Source organism: Leucopleurus acutus (genome assembly GCF_964270905.1).
Source record: "Leucopleurus acutus genome assembly, chromosome: 1".
NCBI classification, from domain to species: domain Eukaryota; kingdom Metazoa; phylum Chordata; class Mammalia; order Artiodactyla; family Delphinidae; genus Leucopleurus; species Leucopleurus acutus.
This window is the reverse complement of record NC_139142.1, coordinates 83,033,274-83,057,301: the sequence shown is the minus strand read 5'-3', so window position 1 is coordinate 83,057,301 and position 24,028 is coordinate 83,033,274. Positions and strand designations below refer to the sequence as shown.

The window sequence follows — 24,028 nt, the reverse complement described above, 5'->3', positions numbered from 1 at the left end:
CACCTTAGCTCATTTCCTCCTTCCCACGACACAGTGAGGGAGGCGCTTGGATTACATCTCCATTTTATGAGGAAATTGAGGCACAAAAGGATTTAAGTAGATTTGGAATAAGCAAAAAAAGATTAGTGGGTGTTTCCAATGGAAAACTTGGCAGTGTTTAGAGTACCTCCTCTGTGCTATCTGATTAGAGCTCATCCTCTGTGCTGTCTGATTAGAGCCTTTCATTGCCTTTCAGCTTGTTTGCAACTGTTAACTGTACAGAACTGATGGCAATGCAATGATTCCTGTCTATGGATACTCAAATTCTGTTTGTTCGAGGGACAACAGTCTCCTCTTGTGGAAAAGTCAGTTTGCTTCCGTTTACAAGTTGATCTCAATATTCCTGTTCTATATATGTGTCTGTTCTTTGGAGTCTCCTTTGAATGACTTGTAGCATCTACCTGGTTCCCTCATTAATGATAAGGGAAATAGATCTTAAGTATGTGTATGAGAGTCATGATTTCACCTTTTAATGTTTTTAATTATCTTTTAACAGGGGTAACAGGTAATTTGCCTCCGGTTGCTTAGACAAGGAGAGGTAGACCTGGGGTTCGAACCCAGGCAGCTAGGACGCAGCATCTGTGTTTATAACCATCACCCTATGTTCCAGGTACTGCGTAACTTGATTGCTTTAGAATGGCTGCAGCTGTAAGTAAATCAGACCCTTGATCCTACTTCAAACCCTATAGCTCTAATTAAAAGCTAATAAACTAAATGGTGGACACGTGTGACCACAGCATTTGGGAGCGAGAGCTCTGGGTGGTGTGAGTAGGACACTCCTCCAGGCCCTTGGGCCCTTTCGGCTGAGGAGCACTGGGTGTTATTTTCTCCCAGGCCTTCCGGTAGCGGCCCTGCACTCGGGCTCAGGTAGATGCCGGTGCTGTGGGCTGAGGGGCTCTGTGTTGCCCTTGGTTCTGCCCAGCCCTTTGCTGAAGGCCCGGATGAGGGAGGAGATTTGGGGGCCATTTTCCATTCCCCAGGTCTCCTGCGGTGAGGGAGAAGGAGCCGGGAGCTGTGTGGGCCGCGTGGTTGGGAGACAGTGACCCAGCTGCCTGCGGCACGTACTCTTCTGCTCCAGGCACCAAAAGCCACCAACCTGATCGCAAGGTAGGATTTCAAGTGCTTGACAACATTAGAATTTTTTTTTTTTTTTTTTTTTCTCTGTACGCGGGCCTCTCACTGTTGTGGCCTCTCCCGTTGCGGAGCACAGGCTCCGGACGCGCAGGCTCAGCGGCCATGGCTCACGGGCCCAGCCGCTCCGCGGCATGTGGGATCTTCCCGGACTGGGGCACGAACCCGTGTCCCCTGCATCGGCAGGCGGACTCTCAACCACTGCGCCACCAGGGAAGCCCAACATTAGAATTAACATCTTGGGGACTTCCCTGGTGGCGCAGTGGTTAAGAATCCGCCTGCCAATGCAGGGGACACTGGTTTCAGCCCTGGTCTGGGAAGATGCCACATGCCGCACAGCAACTAATCCCGTGAGCCACAACTACTGAGCCTGCGCTCTAGAGCCCGCGAGCCACAACGACTGAAGCCCGAGTGCGTAGAGCCCGTGCTCCCCAACAAGAGAAGCCACTACATTGAGAAGCCCGCGCACCACAGCAAAGGGTTGCCCCCGCTTACTACAGCTAGAGAAAGCCTGTGTTCAGCAACAAAGACCCAACACAGCTAAAAATAAATAAATTAATTCATTTTAAAAAAAAGAATTTAACCACATCTTATTGACAGAGACTTTCAATATCTTTGTTCACTGAGCTACCTTTACTCCTGACTGATCATAAACAATTCCATTTTTTCTTATCAGGGAATTTATTTTCAGATGTATATTTTTATAAATCGATTACTTCCTTGTTGCTTTTATTCATTGTTTTTAATTTTTAAATCTAAAATTTTAAAATGTAGCCACATTATTTTGTTTCATAGTACTTCTTTTTATCATTCTTTTATTTATGGCAGAAATACTGGTTTTCCATTTATGATAATGATATTAAATAAACTTGTTTAAGAATAAAACGAGTCAACTTAAACGTGTTAACTGATAGTGCAGGTGGTATTTGGTTAATGGCAGAAATCAAGATGGTGGTGTCCAAATGATGGAATTTATATATTATTATAAATGATAGCACTGTTTATTACTCTTTATTGAGCATTTATTATGTGTCAGCCTCAATGCCAGCCACGTATTGCTGTCCAATAGAATCTGTGCTGATGGAAATGCTCTATATCTGCACTATCCAATCCACACGGGGCTACTGGGTCCTTGAAATGTGGCTAGTGAGACTAAAGAATTGAATGTTTTCTTTTATCTAATTTTAATTAATGTAATTTTAAGTATCCATGTTTACCATATTTGAGCAAGCGTAAGGGTCTTAAATATAAACTCTTTATAACATCTGTGAACTATTATTATTGCCATTTTGCTGATAAAGAGATTTAGACTTTGAGAGGTTGCCTGAGGTCACATAAGTAGCAGAGGTGGCATCTGAACCCAGACGCATTGATCTACAGAACAGGTGCTCTTAATCACTTCCCACAGAAAAAGCCCAAAGAACATTTTGTCAGTAGTTGAATTGTACTGGGCCACGTGTGATGCTAAAACTGGCAGACTTGTGTATTTCTTTTACTAGAGTGGCTTGTTCTGTCATGAGATGGCCTTGAGGTATCACACAGGGTGGCTGGCTTGACTGTTGATTTTTGAGTGGAACTGAGGTGTGACTGAGCCCGTGGGAAGCAGTGAGATGTGTCCACATTGAGGGCTAATCCTGACACGGCCCCAGATGAATCATGGCCTCCAGGCTCTGTGCTCCTTGAGCACAGGCCCATTTCCTTCACCCTGGTGTCGCCAGTACCAAGCCCATGGCTCTCAAGGACATTGGTCAATGTTCAATGAATGATAGAGGCTTAGAGCACAATGGTCATCATTTAGGCCAACCTTTGGATCACACAACTCTGTAACTGGTTTCACTTAAATTCATGACCATAAATATCAAGTGAGCCCTCACATTCCCTGGCAGTCTGACAACACATCTTAAATATGTTCAGTCTCTGATGATTTCACACTTTCTTCCAAATGTCCAGCACCCTGATTATCTTGTGGCTTTTGGTTCTCCAGGATCTGTACCTGTTTGTAATCCTCCGTTGTGTGGGTCTTGGTGAAAGGCAAGGAATATAAAAGGGTCAGAGGGTCACTCCCTCACCTACCCCAGGACTTGGGCTCAAGCATATGATCTAGGATTGGCTAATCTGGGGCTTGCAACTAGGACTCTGACTTCTGAGCTAGTGAGACCAAGGCCCACGGCTCTTTAGAGGCTATTCATAGTGGTAGTCATTGCAGGGTAGTCTTCCGCTGGCAGCCCTATAGGAGGAGTTTTCACCAGACCGTTCCAGTCTGTGCTAGTTCCATGGGCATATGAAGATGACTCCCCAGTTTGTAGTTATAACTTTTACCTCTCCGCTGAGCTCCAAACTTGTATATGCACTTGCTTACTTAATGGTTCCACTTGGATATGTAATAGGCATCTCAGATATTACAAGACCAAAATAACTCTTTTCATCTTCTTATGAAACTATTTACTTCTCATGTCTTTCCTATCTTAGTAAATGGCACCACCACCCACCCAATTGCTCAAATTCAAAAACCTATGAGTCACCTCCGATTTCTCTTTTCCTCTTAATGTCCACAGCCAGTTGAGTACGAGTCCTGTTGACTCTACCTTCAAAGTATACACTAACCTGTTCGCAAATGTTGGTAGCACCTGGACTTTTGCAATAACTTCTGCGGTAGCCCCCAACCCTTCACCAAGATATCTATGTCGCAATACCTGGAACCTGTGACTATGTTACCTTACATGTTTAAAGGACTTTGTGATTAAATTAAGGATCTTGAGATGGGGAGATTATTCTGGATTATCCAAGAAGGTCCAATATAACCACAAGGTTCTTATAAGAGGGAGGCAGGAGGATCAAAGTCAGTAGTAGGAGATGTGACAATGGAAGCAAGAGGTGGTAATGATGTGAGCAAGGGGTCACGAGCCAAGGAATGCAGGTGGCTTCTAGAAGGACAAGGAAACAGATTTTTCCCCTGAAGCTTGCAGATGGAATGCAGCCCTGCAAACACATTGATTTTAGACTTCTGACCTCCAGACCTGTAAAAGAATAAATTCATGTTGTTTTAAGCCACTAAGTTTGTCAGATTTGTTACAGCAGCAATAGGAAGCTAATACAACCCTCTAATTGGTCTCTCCATTTCCTGCCTTGTCTCTACAATGCCTTATCTACACCACAGCCTGAGGATCTTTAAAAAGCTAAATTGGATTGTCACCGTTCTGTTTAAAACTTCCTTATCAAGAAGCTTTTCTTTGTATTTGGAACAAAATCCAAATTTACCAGGGCCATCGGCCCTATATGACCTGGTCAGTGGATACCTCTCCAAGCTCTCCATACTCCTTCACCCCTCCTTCCACATGCCACCTCCACCCCACCCCCAAGCCTTGTGGACATGGGGCAACTTGTTTCCCCATTGGGGCCCTTGTTCTAGCCATTCCCTGTGTCTGGAACACTCTGTTCCCAGATTTTTGAATGGCTAGTCCCTTTAGCTTTCAGCTCAAAGTTCTCCTTTTTAGAGGGATTTCCCTGACCCCAACCTAAAGTAGTCCCCCTGTCACTCTCATTTGTATCATTCCTGTTTAGTTGTCCACACAGCACTCTTTATCTGAAGCTATACTTACCAGTTTACTGTTTATTTCCTCACTACTCCTTTAACCCAAGTTTCAGGAAACCAGAAACTTGTATCCTGCTGTAGCCCCTTCTCCTTTAACAGTGCCTGGCATAGGCTAAGAGACCCTCAGTGAAAACCCATTGCATGATTTCATGCTTGACTTTTCCAAGACCTAGTGTTCAAGTTGGCTACTGGCAGAGCAGGGCCTACACCCCAGGGCTCCAGACTGAACCCAGAGCTGAAACTGAGACATGGCTCCAGGCCCTCTTGCTAGAGCTGGGGCCACCCAGCCTGGTCAGAGAAGAGGGAGAGTTCGGAGGGAACTCATGGAGAGTTCCCGCCGTGGGAACTTATTACAATGACAGTGGTAATGAAAATAGCAGCTAACGTTAATCGAGCACCCTCTATGAGCTAGGCACTGTTTAATGTAAGTTCATTTGCTCTTCACAACCACACAGTGAAGTGGATACTATTATTATAGGTTGAGGAAATTGAAGCACGGAATAACAGTACAGCTGAATATACACTACTATAGGTTTCCATCAGATCCCTCCTGTGCTCTCTCACTCTCTCCCACTGCTTGGGTTAGAGTATTTGCTTGTCTGTGAAATCAAGCACAGCCCAAGGGCCTCGGGGTCGTTGCCTTCCCGGGACTGGAGGGGGCGCCCCAGAGCGCAGGCGCGGGGCGGGGCGGGGCGGGCGGGCAGAGGGCGGAAGCAGGGATTGGGTGGAAGAGAGCTGAAACCTAATAGCGGAAGTCCCGCCCAGCCCGGGCGAAACTTCCGGCTCCAACGGTTTGGGACTTAATGCTGACGGAGCAGAGCCAGCAGCGCCAGGATGGTGCTGCTGGAAAGTGAGCAGGTATAGCCAGAGCTGGCCGGCTGAGGGACCGGTACTGTTTGGGGCTTAGCTCGGGACCTCTGTCTCCTTCTGCGGGAGGGACTGGGACTTGCCGAGGCGGGGGGCGGGGGGTGGGGGTTGGAGTTGCCTAACGGGGCCGGGCTTCTTGTGTTCCAGTTCCTGACGGAGCTGACCAGGCTCTTCCAGAAGTGCCGGTTGTCGGGCAGCGTGTTCATCACCCTGAAGAAGTGTAAGCAGCTGCGGATGCAGCAAGGCCGGAAGGGAGCTGGGAGGCCGAGCGATGCCCCGGCCCGGGTGCCCAGTGACTGGGAGCCACAGGCAGAGTCTGTCTGCCGCGCGTCCCCGCCTTCCCGTATCTTCCTCCACCTGGTACTGGCACATTCAGGGCTGAGGGGCCGGAGAGTATTGGGGATTGTGGCTGGTGCGGCCCCCAGCACTTAGCCACCAAAGTCAATTCCGGTTCCAGTGGGCCCCAAGCATGTCAGGTCTCGTATTTTTGTCAAGGATCCCAAACCGCGCCATGATTAGTGAGATTTAGTCTGCTTTGATATTACAGTGTTCCCATCATGGAAGTGGCAAGTAGGTTCCCAGTGTGTGGGCAAGGCGTCTGTAATAGCAGATAATGTGGTTAACAGAACTAGACCAGTGGAGGTGGATTAGGTATCCTCTTGGAATCGTTCTACGTTTTAACTCATCGTCTACCTGTTAACCACGTCTGTGGCTGTGTTCACCAGGATGTATTTTTCATGCAGATGATGGTCGAACTAAACCCATTCCAAGAAAGGGTTCTGTGGAGGGCTTTGAGCCCTCAGACAACAAGTGTCTGTTAAGAGCTACTGATGGGAAAAAGAAGATCAGCACTGTGGTGAGTTCGATTCCTAATACTCCTAATTTTGGAGTTTAAAGCCTTGAATTTAACTTGAGGGGTATATCTGAACCAGTTTTTTTTTTTTTTTTGAAGTTATTAAATAAAGCCTAGTGTGTAGCTCCCCAGCTGTTTTGGGATCAGGGTCTTCTTTTATTACCTTAGTAATAGAAAACCCAAAAGCAAAATTAAAACGAAGAAGGTAGAAGCCAAACACTTGTTAGAAATACAGTTAACATATTGGTCCTTACTCAGAGTAGCACTGTTAAGGAGCAGTTGGCATATTTGATTCCTTATTCCTTTACTGTGCTGGGCCTTCGGTGAACAGTTTCTTGGTATCAGATGCTTTTACTTTTAAGCTGATTGTTCATTTATCTTTGTGGTTCATGTACCAAACATGTATTATATTAGGCTTTGTACTTGAGAGCATATGATTTAGTCAAGAGTCCTAGTATTATTCCCTTTCAAAGTGGAGGTTGAATATGGCAAAACAAGAGACTGCTTGGATTCCAAATGAATACTTTATTTTGCTGGGGCAGAACCAGACCTGCCCTCTAATCACATCAGCATAGGATATTCATGATAATGTATGCCATAGTTAGTTGATGTCGCCCATTACCAGTTATCTTGAGAAGACTTTTACAGTAAAGCAAGCTTATGTGGCTTTTAAAAATAAAGTTGGGTGTCATGAAATACGGAAAACTAAGGAGTCTTCAGAGGTAGAATTTCTTTTGTTGTGGTAGCTTGCGTTTTGCTTAAATGGGCCTGAATTAATGGTAGGTTTAAAATAAGATGGGGAGGGAGTAATTTAAAAGTATCTTGCACAAAAGATTAAGTCCTTTGACGTCTCTCAGAACCCTGAGAAAAAGTCAGTGCCATGTGTGTAAGAGATTTCAACAGAGGCAAGAGGCATAGCTTCTTAAGGAGCCCACTTCTGCCTCTTTCCCATCTTGGTACAATTCTCAAAGTGCAGAGCTACTTTGCTTGTTCCTCAGGCGGAGGAAAGTGGAGTAGAAAAATAGCTTTTAGTGTATTATGACCCCTGCAATTGGGAAGAAATATTTTTAAAGATTAGGGTGTTGTCTTCGCGAGGCTTTTGAGTTGTTATTGGGTGAGGCAGATGATTCCTATGTGGATAACAGGGGTGACCTTTTCCCTATTCTTTTCCAGGTGAGCTCCAAAGAAGTGAATAAGTTTCAGATGGTGAGTGTCTGGTGTTCTCTGTGTCTCGTTTCTCAGGGCAAGAGTCAGCATAATAATTAACACTGGCTTAAGATTGCTATTTAGGTTCACTGCTCTCCTGTGATGTTTTACCAGTAGTTTATAAGTAAAAGCTGCCAGGCCGTGAATTCTACTTTCAACGCTGATATTGTCTTTTTTAGATAGATTTTGTTGTCTTAGGCTTTAGATATGCTCTATGTATAGTATAGCTGAATAAGAAGTTGCCTGTAGTTTTCCATGTTTGCTTAAAAAAAAGTAAAAAACATGCAACTCACTAGTGGGTGTTGCAGAAGCTGCTATAATGTGAGGGTGTTTTCCTTACACCATTTTCCTTAGGATACAAGTACCCCCGTGGTATTATATGCTTTATCAGATAGGCTTTCTGATTTTGGCTACCCTAAATCTATTATGGAAGCACAGCAGATGCTCCACCAATTTGCAACTCTTCCCACTAAGGTCATGCTCTGTCTTTTAGGCTTATTCAAACCTATTGAGAGCTAACATGGATGGGCTGAAGAAGAGGGACAAAAAGAGCAAGAGTAAGAAGAGCAAAGCGGCGCAGTGAAGGGCACCAGGTTTCCTGCTTTCACCAGTTAACCACTGAATTGCTATTTTTCCTTTGGTTTTTACTTTTGGCCACAAAGCTGGGTTTCTGATTCCTCTACAATAACTGTTTTCATGTGAGATTAGGGTCATTTTTGGATGGAAGAAGGGCTGCAGTGTTTACAGGGTAGTTACAAGAAGCCAGTTTATTTTATATCTGGCTAAGTGGTCTGTGTTGTATGGTTGTATGTTTCTGGATAATAGTTTACAGTCTCTGTAGCCGTCTGTGAAGAGCACTGTATCATTAAACCTGTATTTATCAGTACTGACCATCTTTTATTCCTTTTCCCATCCCATAAAAAGTTTCTGGCAATAGCTCCTCATTCTGGAATGACTGATTATGAATAGGCTTTAGGCCCTGTCTTATGAGTTACTGGAATTGAAACCTGACAATTTTATAAAAAGTTGTGTTATTTCATGGGTATTTTTCCCAACTTGGCGGTATAATTTTTTTTTTTTTTTTTTTCTTGCGGGCCTCTCACTGTTGTGGCCCCTCCCATTGCGGAGCACAGGCTCTGGACGTGCAGGCTCAGCGGCCATGGCTCACGGGCCCAGCCGCTCTGCGGCATGTGGGATCTTCCTGGACCGGGGCATGAACCCGTGTCCCCTGCAGTGGCAGGCGGACTCTCAACCACTGCGCCACCACGGAAGCCCCTTGGCTGTATACTTTTATCATCATAGTTCCTTCAGCAAATTTGAATGAGTTCTCATAGCCAAATGAGAGTTTGCTTAACCAAACTAAGGATAAGCCTATTACAAAATCATCAAGAATAAAGATTCCAAGTTAATGATGATATTTGATTTCTTTATGCCCTTTATTTTGGACATTTTCATGTGCTCGGTATATAGGGCTGAGAAGAACAAGGCTGTTTTCTTGTGTTCTAGCTCCACAAAACCTTTAGTGCTAATAGATTTGCAATTAAAAAGCAACAGATATATGAAAACATTTATTATATTCAAAAGATAAATTTATAATATATTACACATGAAAAACCTACAAAGCTCAACTCTGTAGGACAGCTTCTTAGAACGTAAAGCTAATTTAAAACAATGAATGTACAACATTTTATAGTATAAGCTCCTGTCTGTTTGAACAATGTAATGATCGTTCGTTCTTTAGGATTAAAATAAGATTCTGTAGTAGTCATCTCTGTAGCTATACAGGAACAGCACAGACACCCTGCAAAAGAAGGGAGAAGACAGGATCAGTATAATGGTAGAGAACAGAGTTGATAAATTATTTTTAGAACACTTAACTGTAGGAGTTTTGTGTAATCAACAACAATATGGAAGGCCAGTCACTAAAAACATTACATAAGTTTTAGAGAAGCTGTGACTGGCAAGGGTCCACAGTATAAGGGTCTACACAAGGAGCCCACCATTCACCTCACAGGCTTTGTTGTTTCCTTTTAAGTGGATGATAACATGAACAACTGGCAAGGGGATATAAAACAAAGTAGTCACACTTGTTTTCGTTCATTTAAATGTTCCTAGGAGTTACCTGCGTGATTAAAAATTATAACTGGTGCAGAAAAAGCATTTGAAAAGACTCATACCCGTTCATAATTGTAAAAAAATAAAACAAAAACACCCTTCAGAAAATGAGTAATTAAAAAAAAATTGTAACTGGGATAGCTGCTACTGGGACCACTGCGTTTTGTTATTGACAGGATCATGACTGTGATTCACAGTCCTGATTACCAGTTGCAGTTCCAGTGTAGCAACTTATTAGCCGTCTAACCTCAACATGACAATAAGGTATTTGTCACTTTAAAACCCCTCCTTGGGAAAAAGACCCCAAAAACCAAAAAAACCCTCTTTGAGTTTAACCCATGTTGAAATCTGCAATGCCTAAGTAATAACTTACTTTTTTTCTACTTTGATGTTATAAATTTCATCACAGACTAATTTGAGGTATCTTTGCTTTGGCAGGCGTGACAGCAGCTGCTTCACAGTTGTGTTAAATGCCTGTTCATCAGCATCCCACTAGGAAAAAAATAGATAAGACTTAACAACAGACACTAGGGTTTATTAAAACTGGTTTTTTCTGGGTCACTGATGAAATGTCAATGCCATTCCCCCCTTTAAGTGTACTGAAAAGATCAGTTAGAGGGAGAGAGAACTAATGGGGAGACTGCTAGGGTTCTTCCTTTGAAGCATTGAGTTTCTTTACAAGACCAGTTTACTAGATCCTGACTAACAGTGCTGCAGCCCCAGTGTGCTCATGTGACTTTATACCAGTTATTTCTGCCAACTGTTGACTTTCTGTGAAATGGAGATACCACCTCTGATATATACCCATTTGAGTGTCTCATAAAGCAGTAAATTCCCAGTATATGCTTATTTACCAGACAACAGAACACTAGTGGGGAGGGGAAACAGGGAAGGGGGAAGTCAGCTTATAAAAGAAGCTACAAGGATATATTGTACAGCACAGGGAATATAGCCAATATTTTATATAAATGGAGAATAACCTTTAAAAAAAAAAACCAAAACGTAGTATGAGATGTTAGCTCTGGGGCAAAGTTCATTTTTCATCTAACTTAATCTGTGACTAAACACTCTGGACAGACAAAAGCATTCTTTGGTATGACGTTGCAAAAATCACCTGTAGTTATTCTTACAGTTGAACATTCTAATAGCAAAGCTAAGTATTTACATTTTTTTAAAGTTCAATTAGGCTATTCGATAGTAAGGGTATGTACCTGTTATAAAAAAAAAAAGCATATGAAAAAGGACCTAAATTTAATTTTTACGAAAAGATCTTCCATGTAGTTCTGGTTCTGCAAATGAGCTTCCCTAGTTGGAATGAAGGTTTATAGAAGTGGCATAGTATAGTGGGTAAGAACATAGATTCCACTAGTCTGCCTAAGTTCATATCCTGGCTCTGCAACTTCCTAGTGAGGTGAATTTGAGTAAGATATCTAACCTGTCTGCCTCCCATTCTCCATAAAACGTACAATGATTCCATTTATCTGTAAAATGGGGATCTGTAAGAAGGTAACATATGTATCTCTTGGGGTTGTTGTGATTAAATGAGTTAATATTTGTAAAGTGCTTAGAACAAGGCCTGCCACAGCCTGACACACAGTAAAAGCACTAGGCGTTTGTTAAAATCATCTCTGAAATTTAAAAGAAAGTCACTAGAAAAGTGTGATTCCCTCAAAATTTGATTTAGTAATACATATGTCACATAAAAGGAACAATGTTACCAAATTCCTGGAACTGCCAGAAAAATACCTAATATCACTAAGAAAATAATGCCATTTTCAACTTTCTTTTGGCAAATCAACAGCTTCGGGATTTTAAAGGCCATAATGCAGAAGAGTTCATCTTGCTTACCTCTAATGATAGAAACTGTAAGATTGTTTCTTTGGGTAGATCCACCTGTTGATACACAAAAATGTACATCATGTCAGGGAACCTAGGCAGCACATACTGACTTGTGCCTATGGTGTGTGTCACTTTGGATGGAGCAACGTGAAGGGGCTGCTCCCGTGCTTACTGAACTGGACAGTGATGCGATCTCAGCACTGGTGAACTAATACTCCCAGGCCCCACACATCACACCCCAAAGGTTTGACACTGCTATCTGCAGAGGCCTGAAACATTTAGAAAAATGATGATTTTCATGCTCAGTCCCCTTCCCCCCAATCTTTCAGAGGAAGAAACTAGGAGAAACGGGCCTGCATCCCAATGCTGCTAACACTGAGCAAAAAAAAAAAGCCCTGACCTCCGAGGAAACTACTTTGACAGTATGGACAAAAGCCATCCTCAGAAAGTTAAAGAAAATGACTTACAGCCAAAATCTCAATTTCACTGCTTTTCTGATGCAAGTTAGCAAGGGAGGTCTGAAGTCGGGTTTGTACCTAAGAAGAAGAAAGCATGTTAGAATTCAGAACCTGTCAAACCAAGCCATCTTTCTTGCCATTTCATTTCTTATTCTAGGAAACAATCACAGGTGACAAACCCAAGCCTAGAAGGGATCCCAAATATTATATAAGGACTTGCTCTTAATCCACCTCAGTAAGATGAGTGTCTAGCCTATTATAATCTCAGGGGAAATGAGATTTTTATAGCCTATCTTGATCATTTGTTTACTAATCCACCTAGCTGCTTATTTCTTTATAATTTTGAAATGAACCTAATAAAAGCTCAGTACTGTAAAATAGTGCATGTGGAAGTGGGGAGATTTTAGTATTAAGCTAAGTTTAGAAAAAGGGGACAGTGACAGCAATGAGAACATGGAACTGAAATATGGCAGAAAGACAGAAAAACAAGTTTCTACCCAACATCCTGAGAAACAGCCAGGAAAGCTCACAAAATGAGGTAACTCGAACTTCTGTATTTCAATCTAATTACATTCCTAAATAATGACTGCTCTCCTCAAACCTTCTTCCCAAATGAGGCCAGTGTCCCACCTGTGCTCATTAGCCTTGTCCTGCACTTCCCTTCCCACTGTCCCTCCCATTTGGAACACTCTCATCTTCCCTCTCTGCCTATTTAAATCCTTCAGGGATCACCTCCACGAAGCCTGTCTTGATCATCCGTGCAGACACTGATCTTCGTCTCTCCCCCATGTCTGTAGCACACTCTTAACACTCATTCAGTGTACTTATTAATTCAGCATCCTATTACTGATCTCCTTCTGTCTTCCAACTATATAATGCATATGCTTCGGAGGTTATAAACTCTTCAAGGACTGGGGCCCTGTCACGTCTTTTCTATTTTACCTGGCACTTAGCACAGAATCAGGCAAAGAGCAGATATCAAAAACATGTATGCGGTGAGAAACCTGCCCCAAGTCTTGCAGTAGATCTCTTCTGCTTTGTTATTTACAACAAAACCAAACAAACCCCATCTGCTGTTAGAGCCGGATCAGAAAGTTTTTGTTTGGATCCAGTAATTCTGACGACAGCTGCATCTAGGTGCCCACAGTGTACACTGACGCCTCTTTGGAGGACAAATGGGGCAGAATCCTGGCACCAGAGATGCTCTGTGTTGATGGAATTTTCAGAAGTCACCAAGTTCAGGAAGTGGAAAGAAGAACATTTCCAGGAAACTGTTTCTTTTCCTCTCCTGTTCTCTCCCTCCTTTGTAGCTCACAGAAAGCCAAGGAAACTCTGACCACATACCTGAGTTTCATACCGCCTCCTAGTGCTGGCTGACAGCTTCTCTGGGGCTACCACACTCACAGTGGGAAAAACTGTTGCTCCATGGATTTCAAACAAACCTGAAACAGACAGTTTCAGCCGTTATGGCCTCATCTGGTCCCACTTTCTATACACACCACAGAGATGGCGGAGACGATTAGAATCCACTCGGGAGTGATTCTATGGGCTGGATTGTGTCTGCGCTTTGTGTTCTATCTCTGCAACTGCCTGCACTTGACCAGAAGGAGTCCAGAACCCCACCCAACCCCCAGCAGTTCTGACACTTCTGTCAAGATCACCAGCCTTCTTTCCTCAGGTGGGAGGTGACAAAGGCAGAGAGAGGCAGTATGAGCCAAACCTCATGAACCTAAGAAAAAAATCAAACAGTATTTCCCAAACTCTAATACTTCTTTAAATTCCTCAAAGCATTTGAAATCTGATGGTGGCACAAAATCTGCTAACAGAAATGAACCCAGAAGACCCAATTCTGTTAAAAGCCAAGTATGTCTTCTCATGGACTTCACTGGGGCATTTTTCAGTCAGGCTGACAGATGTGGTGAAACTAAAGGCGTAACTATCACCACTGTTCCCTCTTGGCTTTCATGAAAACAAATGTATATAGTGTCTTTCTCCAAGGCATTTCAGAATGCTTTTCTTCAATCTTCCATATGGGGAAAACGTATCTACATTTGACCTATATAATAAACTGAATCAAAGGAAGATTAAACCACTTGTAAAAATAAGACAGAGATATATCAGGACCAAAAGAGTCACCAAACTCCCAGTGGTTTTATCATTTTCTAGAATGTGGGTTTCAAAGGGATAAATTCCATTTGGTATAACTGTGTATATGTTACTTTAAGAGTATATTTCTGATGCAGTGAGTTAGCCACAGTCATAAGTATTTAGAGCAAACACATACACACACACACACACACACACACACACACACACACACACACACAAGCATTATTATGTTTAGGTTACAATTAGTAATTATACCTGAAGCATTAGAAAATGACCCCTTCAGATTTTGTACTGCAAGATTATCGGAAGCTTCTCTAAAAACAAGCAAACAAAAACAGTTAGAATAAACAGTCATTAAGACAAAACGCAGATAATTTACAGTGAGCTATACTTAGAGGGAGGCTTTTTTCTATTAAATATAAAAATATTTAATAAATATTGGTTATTAGTGGAGGAAAAACAAAAACAAAAAAATTTGCACTTAATTATGCTTTTGGTTAAGAGCAAATAAAAATTATCAAGGCTGTCACTTCAAATTAACATTCTAGAGACAACATTCTGATTTATTCAGCTGGGTGTGAAGTACTGGCTCAACATAAGAAGCTAATTTCAATGAAATATAATGGGTGTTCTTTCTGCTCCCCTCACAATACAAGGAAACATTAGCAATGCCCCGCCTTCATTATGGCAGCAACCTTGGTGATCACCCACAGGAGAACATTTAGTAAATGAGATTCTTTCAAAAGCTGTTGAATGGATGTTCTCTCAAAGACTGAATTAATTTATAGCCTTTGAGAGACATAATAGCACTCTATCTTGGGAAAACAGGGAAATAAACATTCACATGGAGGAAAGATTTTAAACCTTTCCCTGCTAAAACTAAATCCCATCTGGCCTGTTAAGCGTCTTAATGATGTTTGCCTGTACTAGTACTAATAGTCACTATTAATTAGTTGACTATTTTTTGTTTTTCCTTCTAAACCTCTGCCTTTGATTTGGATTCTTAATCCTAATACCTAGTGACTTCAAGAACATTATATTCTCTTAGAAAAAGCCTGATGGTGAATGTAGTCAAGCTAGGTGCATACGGGCAGGGTCAGGGCCGGGGACGGAGAAGCAAGCAGGAACATTTATTTTATATAAGCCAGGATTTCTCTGTCTTGCCACTATTGACATTTTGGGCCAGGTAACTGTTTGTTAGGGTGGGGGTCGGGGGTCAGTCCTCTGCACTACAGGATGTTTAACAGCATCCCTGGTCCCTGCTAGATAGCAGCAGCACCTCCCGTTTAACAACCAAAAATGCTGTCTCCAAACAGGGCCAAATGTCCTCTGAGGGGCAAAACTCCTGCTGGTTGAGAATCACGGATATAAGCCAAAAAAAGTAGAGTACTGTATTTTCTGATTATGAGCATAAATACAGGAGTTACAAATATATAGAAAAGCTTAAGGAAAATTAAGATCCCTTGTAATCCCACTAACCAGAAATAACTATAATTTAAAAATTTGGTCCATCATTGCACACATTCTTCTATGTATGGGCTATATATTTTGGTTGAAACAAAAATGGGATATCATTCATCTTATTTGTGGACACCCTTCCTTGTAATAAACTCAGCTTTACCATAATATTTTTAAAGGCTGCACAGTATTTCACTGTATTTACTGTAATTGGAACAGTCTTCTATAATATTGTGATATTATAAGTGAGCTTCTCAAAGTGTGGTCCAGAGACCCCTGGAACCCCCTGAGATCCTTTCACAGGGTATCTGCAATGTCAAAACTATTTTCACAATAATCCTAAAATGTTAACTATCCTTTTTATTCTTATCCTCTCATTAATGTGTGATGGACTTTTCCAGAGACTACAGGATGTGTGATATCACAACAGACTGAATGCAGAAACAGACAAGACAATATAGTTTCTTCTACTAAAGCATTAGAGATTACAAAAATGTACAACAATGCATTAACAATATCTGCAAAAATGTGAAACAATGCCATTCTTTCTTACTACATTTATTTTGTTTTGGAAAAGTTATTTTTTTAATTTTTAAATAAATTTATTTATTTTGTTTTGTTTTATTTTTGGCTGTATTGGGTCTTCGCCGCCACACGCAGGCTCCCTCCAGTTGCGGCGAGTGGGGTCCACTCCTCGTTGTGGTGTGTGGGCCCCTCACCGCGGTGGCCTCTCTCGTTGCGGAGCACAGGCTCCAGGCACGTGGACCCCAGCAGCTGCGGCACGCGGGCTCAGTAGTCGTGGCTCACGGGCTCTAGAGCACAGGCTCACTAGTCGTGGCGCACGGGCTCAGCTGCTCCGCGGCACGTGGGTTCCTTCCAGACCAGGGATCGAACCTGTGTCCCCTGCCTTGGCAGGCGGACTCCCAACCACTGCGCCACCAGGGAAGCCCGGAAAATAGTTATTTTCCATTAAAAAATGTTATGTAGGTTTGCATGTAATGAGTTTGTTATTTAAAGTAAGTATTTTTAAAATGTTTACATTTTAATTTCTAACATAGAAATTATTGATAGCTATAATCCACATAAACAAAGCTCTTTGGGGGTCCTCAAAAAATTTTTAAGGGTATAAAGGGGTTCTGAAACCAAAAAGTTTGAGAACTGCTATTATAAACAGTGCCTTGATAGACATCTTTGTACATATCCCTATGGAATAATTTTACTATAAATTCCTAAAGTGGAATTGCTGGGTCAATTTTTTTTTTTTTTAAGTTTTAGTTTTTAGGCTTTTAACTTTGTTAAATTCCTATCCAGAGAGTTGAACCAATTTGCATTCCTATGATGAGTACGTGAGATCTTTTCCTAGAATATTATAATCTCCCAGAATATTAGATCTTTCAAAACCACTGACAAAACACTATTGAAATTCACTGATTAACAGACCAAATAAGGTAATGGCAGTTAGATTTTGGTTCCTCAGGCTTTTCAAAATGATAAAATTTTTTTTGACATGTTATGAAGGACAAACGTTGAAAGTCAGTTATGACTAGTCTTACGTAGGGAGTCATATACTTAAACTGCTGAGTTACTCAGAAGCAATAGAATGGTTCAATGTAAGTTAACCTGACTCATCTTTATTTCCCAAAAGGATCAAACTGACTTTTAAAATAAATGTATGGTAATTCTAGATAGGCAGTTGCAGCTGGTTTTCTGGGCTTTTGTTTACTAAGTTACCTGATAGTCCTTTCATCACTGACTTTAGTCCTCAGTTTCTGCACAACATGGTCCACGAGATCAGACTCCAGCACACGTTTCTCTGTTTGCCTTTCCTTCTCAAAAGACTTAACCTTAAAAAGAATGAAACAGATCCATCATTTCTGAAGCCAACAGGCTGAAGAGTACTATAGTAAGTCTACTAAGTCAACAGTTTAGGTTGATGGCTCTTAACCAGGGGTGATTCTGCTCCCCACAGGACATCTGGCAATGATTAGAGACACCTGTGGTTGTGACAGCTGAGGGGGGCGCTACTGGCATCTAGTGGGTAGACGCTAGGGATGCTGCTAGACATCCTACAACACACGAGACAGCAGCCCCACAAAGAAGTATCTAGCCCCAAATGTCAAAATGCGGCTGCTGAGAAACCCTGGTCTAGATCAGAATAGATTATAGATGACAGAATTTAAAAAAAAAAAAAAAAAGGCCAAGACAAACCAGCTCCTATTTCATTTGATTCTTTCCCATATTTTCCCCCTTAAACATCTCGGGTCAGTCACCAAGGTTTCTACAACTCCTTGCTCCCTCCTTTCCAAACCCTAGTCCAGTCATCCCACGTTTACAGTGCCTATCTTTTCATCTTCACTCCCATGGCCAACACCCTGCCTTGGCTTGGGATAGCCTGATATTCTGCCCTCAGCTACTGCATCTCCAAGTATCCCTCACTCCATTCCATGCTACATATCCCTGCAGATGAATTTTTCTCATATACACCCTGATGTCCCCTTCTGTCCAAAAACATACCCTGGCTCCCCCCTAACTGCTAAAACAAGTCCAAATTCCTTGGTTGGGCATTCTGGCTCTCCTTGATCTAGCTAGAACCATTCTCTCCTGCTGAAGTACCCTTCTCCACAATCCTGCTTTACCCCAACCCAAATGGACTAATCAGGGTAATACCAGAAGAGTTCTCTGCTGGCCTGCCTCTATCTTTGGGATAATTCTACTGAAAGAACTACACTACCATTGCTATTCCTTTGCTTAAAAGGCCTTTTTAGCATGTACCTATATCCTGCCCATCCATGAGGGTCCAGCATTAATCCCACCTCCATTCTGAAGACTTCCCTGCTACCTCTGTAGTAACCTCTCAGGCTGATGAAACCTCAGAGAACTTTCTTGTTGGACTCCCATGGCATTGAGCATTTTCGAGCTCACAATCGTGCATGAATGTCTTCTGTTCCCTGCTGGATTACAGGAGCCTTGACAGCAGGACCTGTGGCTTAAATGTCCCTGCATCTATCGTGGCCCTAAATTCAATCCCTCCTATACTGTGAATGCTTAATAATGCACTTGCTAAGTGGGTGAATGAAGTGATGTCTTGCCCTTCAAATATGAAGATGATGCTATTGACCCACCGTTAACAGAGGCAGAAGAGTCAACAGAGCTGGATGGGCTGGAACAATGTACTAAAATGAACAACATCACATTTAACAGCAATAAATATGAAGTCCTGTCATCAAGCCTCATTGTAGAAGGCTGGTCAGACATGGTGAGGACTGTGAAAAGGCCAGTGGGTTTTAGTTGATGATAAATTCAGGATGAGCCAAAAGAACTGCATGGTTGCTAAAGTTAGTTCACTTGTAGGCTGTATGAGGAGAAATACGTTATCTAGATTGAGAGAGGTCACAGACCCTCCTCATTTAGTCAGAACATGCTTAGGGCACTCTGTAGAATTCTAGTATCACATTTAAGGACAGACATTGACAAAGTTAAGTGTGTCTAGAGGAGGTTAACTAGGAGGGTCAAGGATTTGGAAATCACATTATGAGGAATGGCTTAAGTAACTGGAATGTTTAAACCAGAAAAGAGGACACTTAAAGTGGCATGGCAGTGGTCTCCTAAAATTTATGTGATGGTAGTAAGAGAAGGAGGAAGAATTAGACTTGTTATATTGACCATTCTGGAGGGCAGAACTAGGACCAGTGAATGTAAATTTGGGGAAGCCGATTCTGATTCAAGTTTTTAAAATTTGCTAATCATTATAGCAGTGGGTTACGATGCTGGAATTATCCAGCAGAGGCTAGACGATCATCTTTTGGTAATATTACAGGAACAATCACTGCTCTGGAAGGGGCTTGATCGGTAGGACTTAGGGTCATTTATGATTTTGTGACTAACAAGCAGACTAGTAGTAAGGACTTACAAATCTTCCCATGAAGAAGTAACTACTATAACAACTGCCTTTCTACCTTAAACAACTAGAAAACCAGACAAAATATATAAACAATGTTTTTCAGACATTGGACAACAACCAGTGGAGGACTGTTATCCCGAGAGGAGGGAAACAAACAAAGTGAGTCTACAAGTGTCCCAGATTACCGTGTTGAGGAAGTCTGCAGATGGCAGGGCAGGGAGGAGGAAGCTCAACAGAGGCCAGGAGTCTTGCCGAGCTGGGGAGACTGCAGTTTAGGGAGGCCACGATGGCTAGAAACTGTGGGGCAGAGGACTGAAGAGGAGGGAGCTACACACAGAGAAAGAAAGATTTCTGAAGCTCTGCAGAGAAGTCCACTCACATCTTTGAAACAGAAGTGATCTGTGCATGGGTGAGAGGGAACTATCCAAGGCTGGGGAAACAACCAGCAGACATGAGTAGGCAGAATAATTTCTGAGATCCACAGGGCCAGGAATAGTTCTTGTTCTTACCAGAGTAGAGAGACTTCATGACACATGGGGCCTCAGGCAGAATCCTCCAGAGGGCACTGCCTTTGGAGTGGGGCTAAATTAGACCTAGACTAAAGGCTGCCCGGGCCCTGCCCTAGCAAAACTTAAAGTCAAGCCTAGTCAGCAGCATCCAAGGATCTTAACTACATCCCAGAACAGAGTCCAGCAGTAGTTACGGGAACATAAGAAAACCCAGCACCAAAAAATGTAAAATTCATAATGTCCAACAACCAACCAAAAATGACTGGGCATACAAAGTAGAAGGAAAATACAACTCATAACCAGGAGAAACATCAATAGACAGAAACAGACCAGAAATGTCAAGATGAAGGAATTAAAAGTGACTATGATAAATCTTATAAAGAATATAAAGGAAACAAGAACCATGATGAGGAGAGAAATGGAAGACATTAAAAAAAAAAGACACAAACGTAACTTGTACAGATGAAAACACTACAATATCTGAAACAAGAAATGCACTGTATGGGATTAATAGCAGATAAGACATTGCAGAAAACATGTGAATGATCCAGAATAAAGCATAGAGAGCGAGAAAAAACAAACAAAACCCACCAAAAACAGAGCCTCAGTGAGGGGCAAGAGCAAATGATTAACATTCTGTAATCAGAGTCCCCGAAGGAAAAGGGACAGAACAATATTTGAAGAAATAATGTCTGAAAAGTTTCCAAATTTGATGAAAACTATAAATCTACAGTTCAGATCTACAGTTCTAATACCAAGTATTAGAACATAAAGACTATCACACTGAGGCACGTCATATTCAAACTGCAGTAAACCAGTGACAAAAGAAAACCTTAAAAGGTGCCAGAAAATAAAAAGAAACATTGTATACAGAGGATCAAAGCAGACTTTTAAACAGAAACTATCAGGTCAGAAAACAATAAAACCTGTGTTCAAAGTGCAAAAAGAAACAAATGTAAATTGTGAATTCTATACACAGAAAAATTACCTCTCAAAAATGAAGGTAAAATGAAGACTTTCTCAGACCAGTAACAGTTGAGAGAATTCATTACCATCACTAATCAGAAATATTAGGAAATTCTTTAGGCATAAAGAAAATGAAATCAGAATGATAGCTGGCTGAACACAAAGGAATAAACAGTTCTAGAAATGGTAAATATAAAGGACATTCCTCCCTTCTTTTAAAACCTCTTTAAAAGATAACTGACTAATTAAAAGCAAAATACTTACAATGTACTATGAAGTTAATAATATATGTAGAAAAATATTGGCAACAATAGCACAAAGGATGAGAGAGGGGAAATGGAAATATTGTTTTAAGGTTCTTACAACACTATATGAAGGCATATAATATTTTTGAAGGTAGAATGTAATATGTTAAAGACGTATACTATAAACTCTAGGGAAGTTTCTAAAAAAAATCCCACCAAAAATAAGAGTTATAGTTAGTAAACCAATAGTAGAGATAAAATGGAATAAACGCTATTCAATCTAAAAAGAAGGCATGAAAAGAAAAAAATGGAAAAAAAGAACAGTTGGAACAAACAGAAAACAAATAGTAAAATGGTAGATTTAAACCCAACCATTTCAATAACTGCACCTCATATTAATGGTGTAACCACTTCAATTAAAAGGCAGGGATTGTCAGAGTGGATACAAAGCAAACTTCAGTTAGGGACAGTCTCTAAATCCAAATTTAGCAGATTGAAGAAAAAAAAAAAGAATGGAAATCAATAAAATAGGAAACGAATGAACAAAAAAATAGAGAAAAATCAATGACATCAAAAGCTAGTTTTCTGAAAAGACAAAATTGATAAATCTCTAGCCAGAGTGATCAGGGGAGAAAAAGGGAAGACATAAATTACCAATATCAGGAATGAAAGAGGGGATATCACTATAGATCCTACAGATAGTGAAAGGGAATATCTGAAAACTTAGGTGAAATGGAAACATTCTGAGAAAGATACAAACTACCAAAACTCATTTAAGGAGAAAGAGGCAATCTGATAGCTCTTTATCTAGGCCCCTGTGGTTTTACCAAATATTTGAGGAGCTCTACCAAATATTTGAGGATGAAATAATACCGATTCTACACAAAGTTATCCAGAGAACAGAAGATCCTACTAATTTATGAAGCCAACATCACTCTGCTATAAAAACCAGACAAAGACGTTATTGGAGAAAAACAAGGGGAAAATATGTTGATTTTTTTCCCTTTAAAAATAGAAATAAAGGTTATGAGGTGATATATTTATGAACATTTTTATTTATTTATTTTTGGTTGGGTATATATTTTTTTAACGTCTTTATTGGAGTATAATTGCTTTACAATGGTGTGTTAGTTTCTGCTGTACAACAAAGTGAATCAGCTATATGTATACATATATCCCCATATCCCCTCCCTTTTGCATCTCCCTCCCACCCTCCCTATCCCACCCCTCTAGGTGGTCACAAAGCACTGAGCTGACCTCCCTGTGCGACGCGGCTGCTTCCCACTAGCTTTCTGTTTTACATTTGATAGTGTATATATGTCAATGCTACTCTCTCATTTCGTCCCAGCTTACCCTTCCCCCTCCCCGTGTCCTCAAGTCCATTCTCTACGTCTGCGTCTTTATTCCTGTCCTGCCCCTAGATTCGTCAGAGCCTCTTTTTTTTTTTTTTTAGATTCCATATATATGTGTTAGCACACGGTATCTGTTTTTCTCTTTCTGACTTACTTTCCTCTGTATGACAGACTCTAGGTCCATCCACCTCACTACAAATAACTCAATTTCGTTTCTTTTTATGGCTGAGTAATATTCCATTGTATATATGTGCCACATCTTTTTTATCCGTTCATCTGTCAATGGACACTTAGGTTGTTTCCATGTCCTGGGTATTGTAAATAGTGCTGCAATGAACATTGGGGTACATGACTCTTTTTGAATTATGGTTTTCTCAGGGTATATGCCCAGTAGTGGGATGAGCATTTTTAGTTAAATGCAACATAGTAGAATTGGTTAGGAAGTAGCCAGAGGATATGCTGACCAGCAGGTATCAGCTATAGTTATTATTTTCTTAGATGGTCAAAGGGAACAAGGGGAAAAAAGTAAGGAAAAAAACTAGCCATAGTGTTTCAATTTTTATATTTTTTTGAGTTCAAAGAAAAGTGTTTAGATTCAGATTCTCTCTTCCTTATTTTATACACTTTCTCCAAAAACAGGCCTAGCAATTCAAAAGGAGAATGAAGTAATGTATTTCCACCCCACAACTAAGGGCAGGACCTCAGTGGGAAGGTTGGGTGCTCCATGGTTAATACTGTTTGGGAAATCTGACTGTTGAATTGTGAAAGTTTTCCTCTGGTCTTTACCTTGACATGGTTTCCTTCTTTATCAGAGACAAGGGCCACATAGGTGATTTCATGATGTCTGCAGTACTCTTGTAATTCCTCTTGGGACTGAAACAAATAAACACAGAGCAGTTGGAACAGCTTCAAGTAATTAACGAGAATGAAAACACTGTGTTCAGTGGATTCTCAAAGTGAATAACTAAACATGCTGATTTCAGGGTTTATATAAATATTTACATATTAAGCAAGAAGAGTACAGAATTCAAAGGAGGAATAAGACTTCCTTTGCTTTCCTTGCTTTCACTATTGTTCTAAGGGGCCATGCGATTCAATGTGGTCAGGACACAGTAAGAGGTTTTCAGAAGCTTCACATCTTGATAGAAGGTGCCAAAAATTACACACACACACACACACACACACACACACACACACACGCACGGAGTGAAAAGGCCTTTGGGGAAAGCAAAGGCAACAAAAGAAATAGTAGAAGGTGAAAAGCAGAACTGAAGCATAAAGCAAAGAAGCATCAGAGCAGAGAAGCCTGCAGGGGATGCCCCTGTGCAGGGCTGAAGTCACCGTTACTGAGCTTATAATTTTACTTTAGGACAGAACACTTCTCTAAC

The 24,028-nt window shown here is 41.3% G+C and overlaps 2 protein-coding genes across 2 annotated transcripts in view; one reads left to right on the top strand and one right to left on the bottom strand.

Annotated features, from left to right (window-relative positions):
* The first annotated feature begins 5,510 nt into the window (after positions 1 to 5,510).
* SRP14 (signal recognition particle 14) lies at positions 5,511 to 8,574 on the top strand. Its single transcript, XM_082843270.1, has 5 exons — positions 5,511 to 5,620; positions 5,777 to 5,849; positions 6,373 to 6,485; positions 7,656 to 7,688; positions 8,182 to 8,574. The coding sequence occupies exons 1-5, from the start codon at positions 5,597 to 5,599 to the stop codon at positions 8,269 to 8,271; spliced, it is 333 nt and encodes a 110-aa protein (XP_082699396.1). The 5' UTR covers positions 5,511 to 5,596; the 3' UTR covers positions 8,272 to 8,574.
* Positions 8,575 to 9,329: 755 nt separating this feature from the next.
* EIF2AK4 (eukaryotic translation initiation factor 2 alpha kinase 4) overlaps positions 9,330 to 24,028 on the bottom strand; it is a gene marked incomplete at its 5' end in the record, with an annotated part of 115,140 nt that continues 100,441 nt past the window's right edge. The window contains 8 exons of the mRNA XM_082847952.1: positions 9,330 to 9,489; positions 10,177 to 10,295; positions 11,652 to 11,696; positions 12,110 to 12,178; positions 13,445 to 13,542; positions 14,465 to 14,523; positions 17,399 to 17,511; positions 23,427 to 23,513. Of these exons, the coding sequence (XP_082704078.1) occupies positions 9,432 to 9,489; positions 10,177 to 10,295; positions 11,652 to 11,696; positions 12,110 to 12,178; positions 13,445 to 13,542; positions 14,465 to 14,523; positions 17,399 to 17,511; positions 23,427 to 23,513 (648 nt within the window). The 3' untranslated portion in view covers positions 9,330 to 9,431. The remainder of the gene's footprint in view (positions 9,490 to 10,176; positions 10,296 to 11,651; positions 11,697 to 12,109; positions 12,179 to 13,444; positions 13,543 to 14,464; positions 14,524 to 17,398; positions 17,512 to 23,426; positions 23,514 to 24,028) is intronic.

Coding starts and splice junctions, on each gene's coding strand:
- SRP14 (XM_082843270.1), top strand. CDS start 5,597: ATGGTGCTGCTGGAAAGTGAGCAG. Junction 5,850..6,372: donor GTTCATCACCCTGAAGAAGT/GTAAGCAGCTGC, acceptor TTTTTCATGCAG/ATGATGGTCGAACTAAACCC. Junction 7,689..8,181: donor AAGTGAATAAGTTTCAGATG/GTGAGTGTCTGG, acceptor TCTGTCTTTTAG/GCTTATTCAAACCTATTGAG.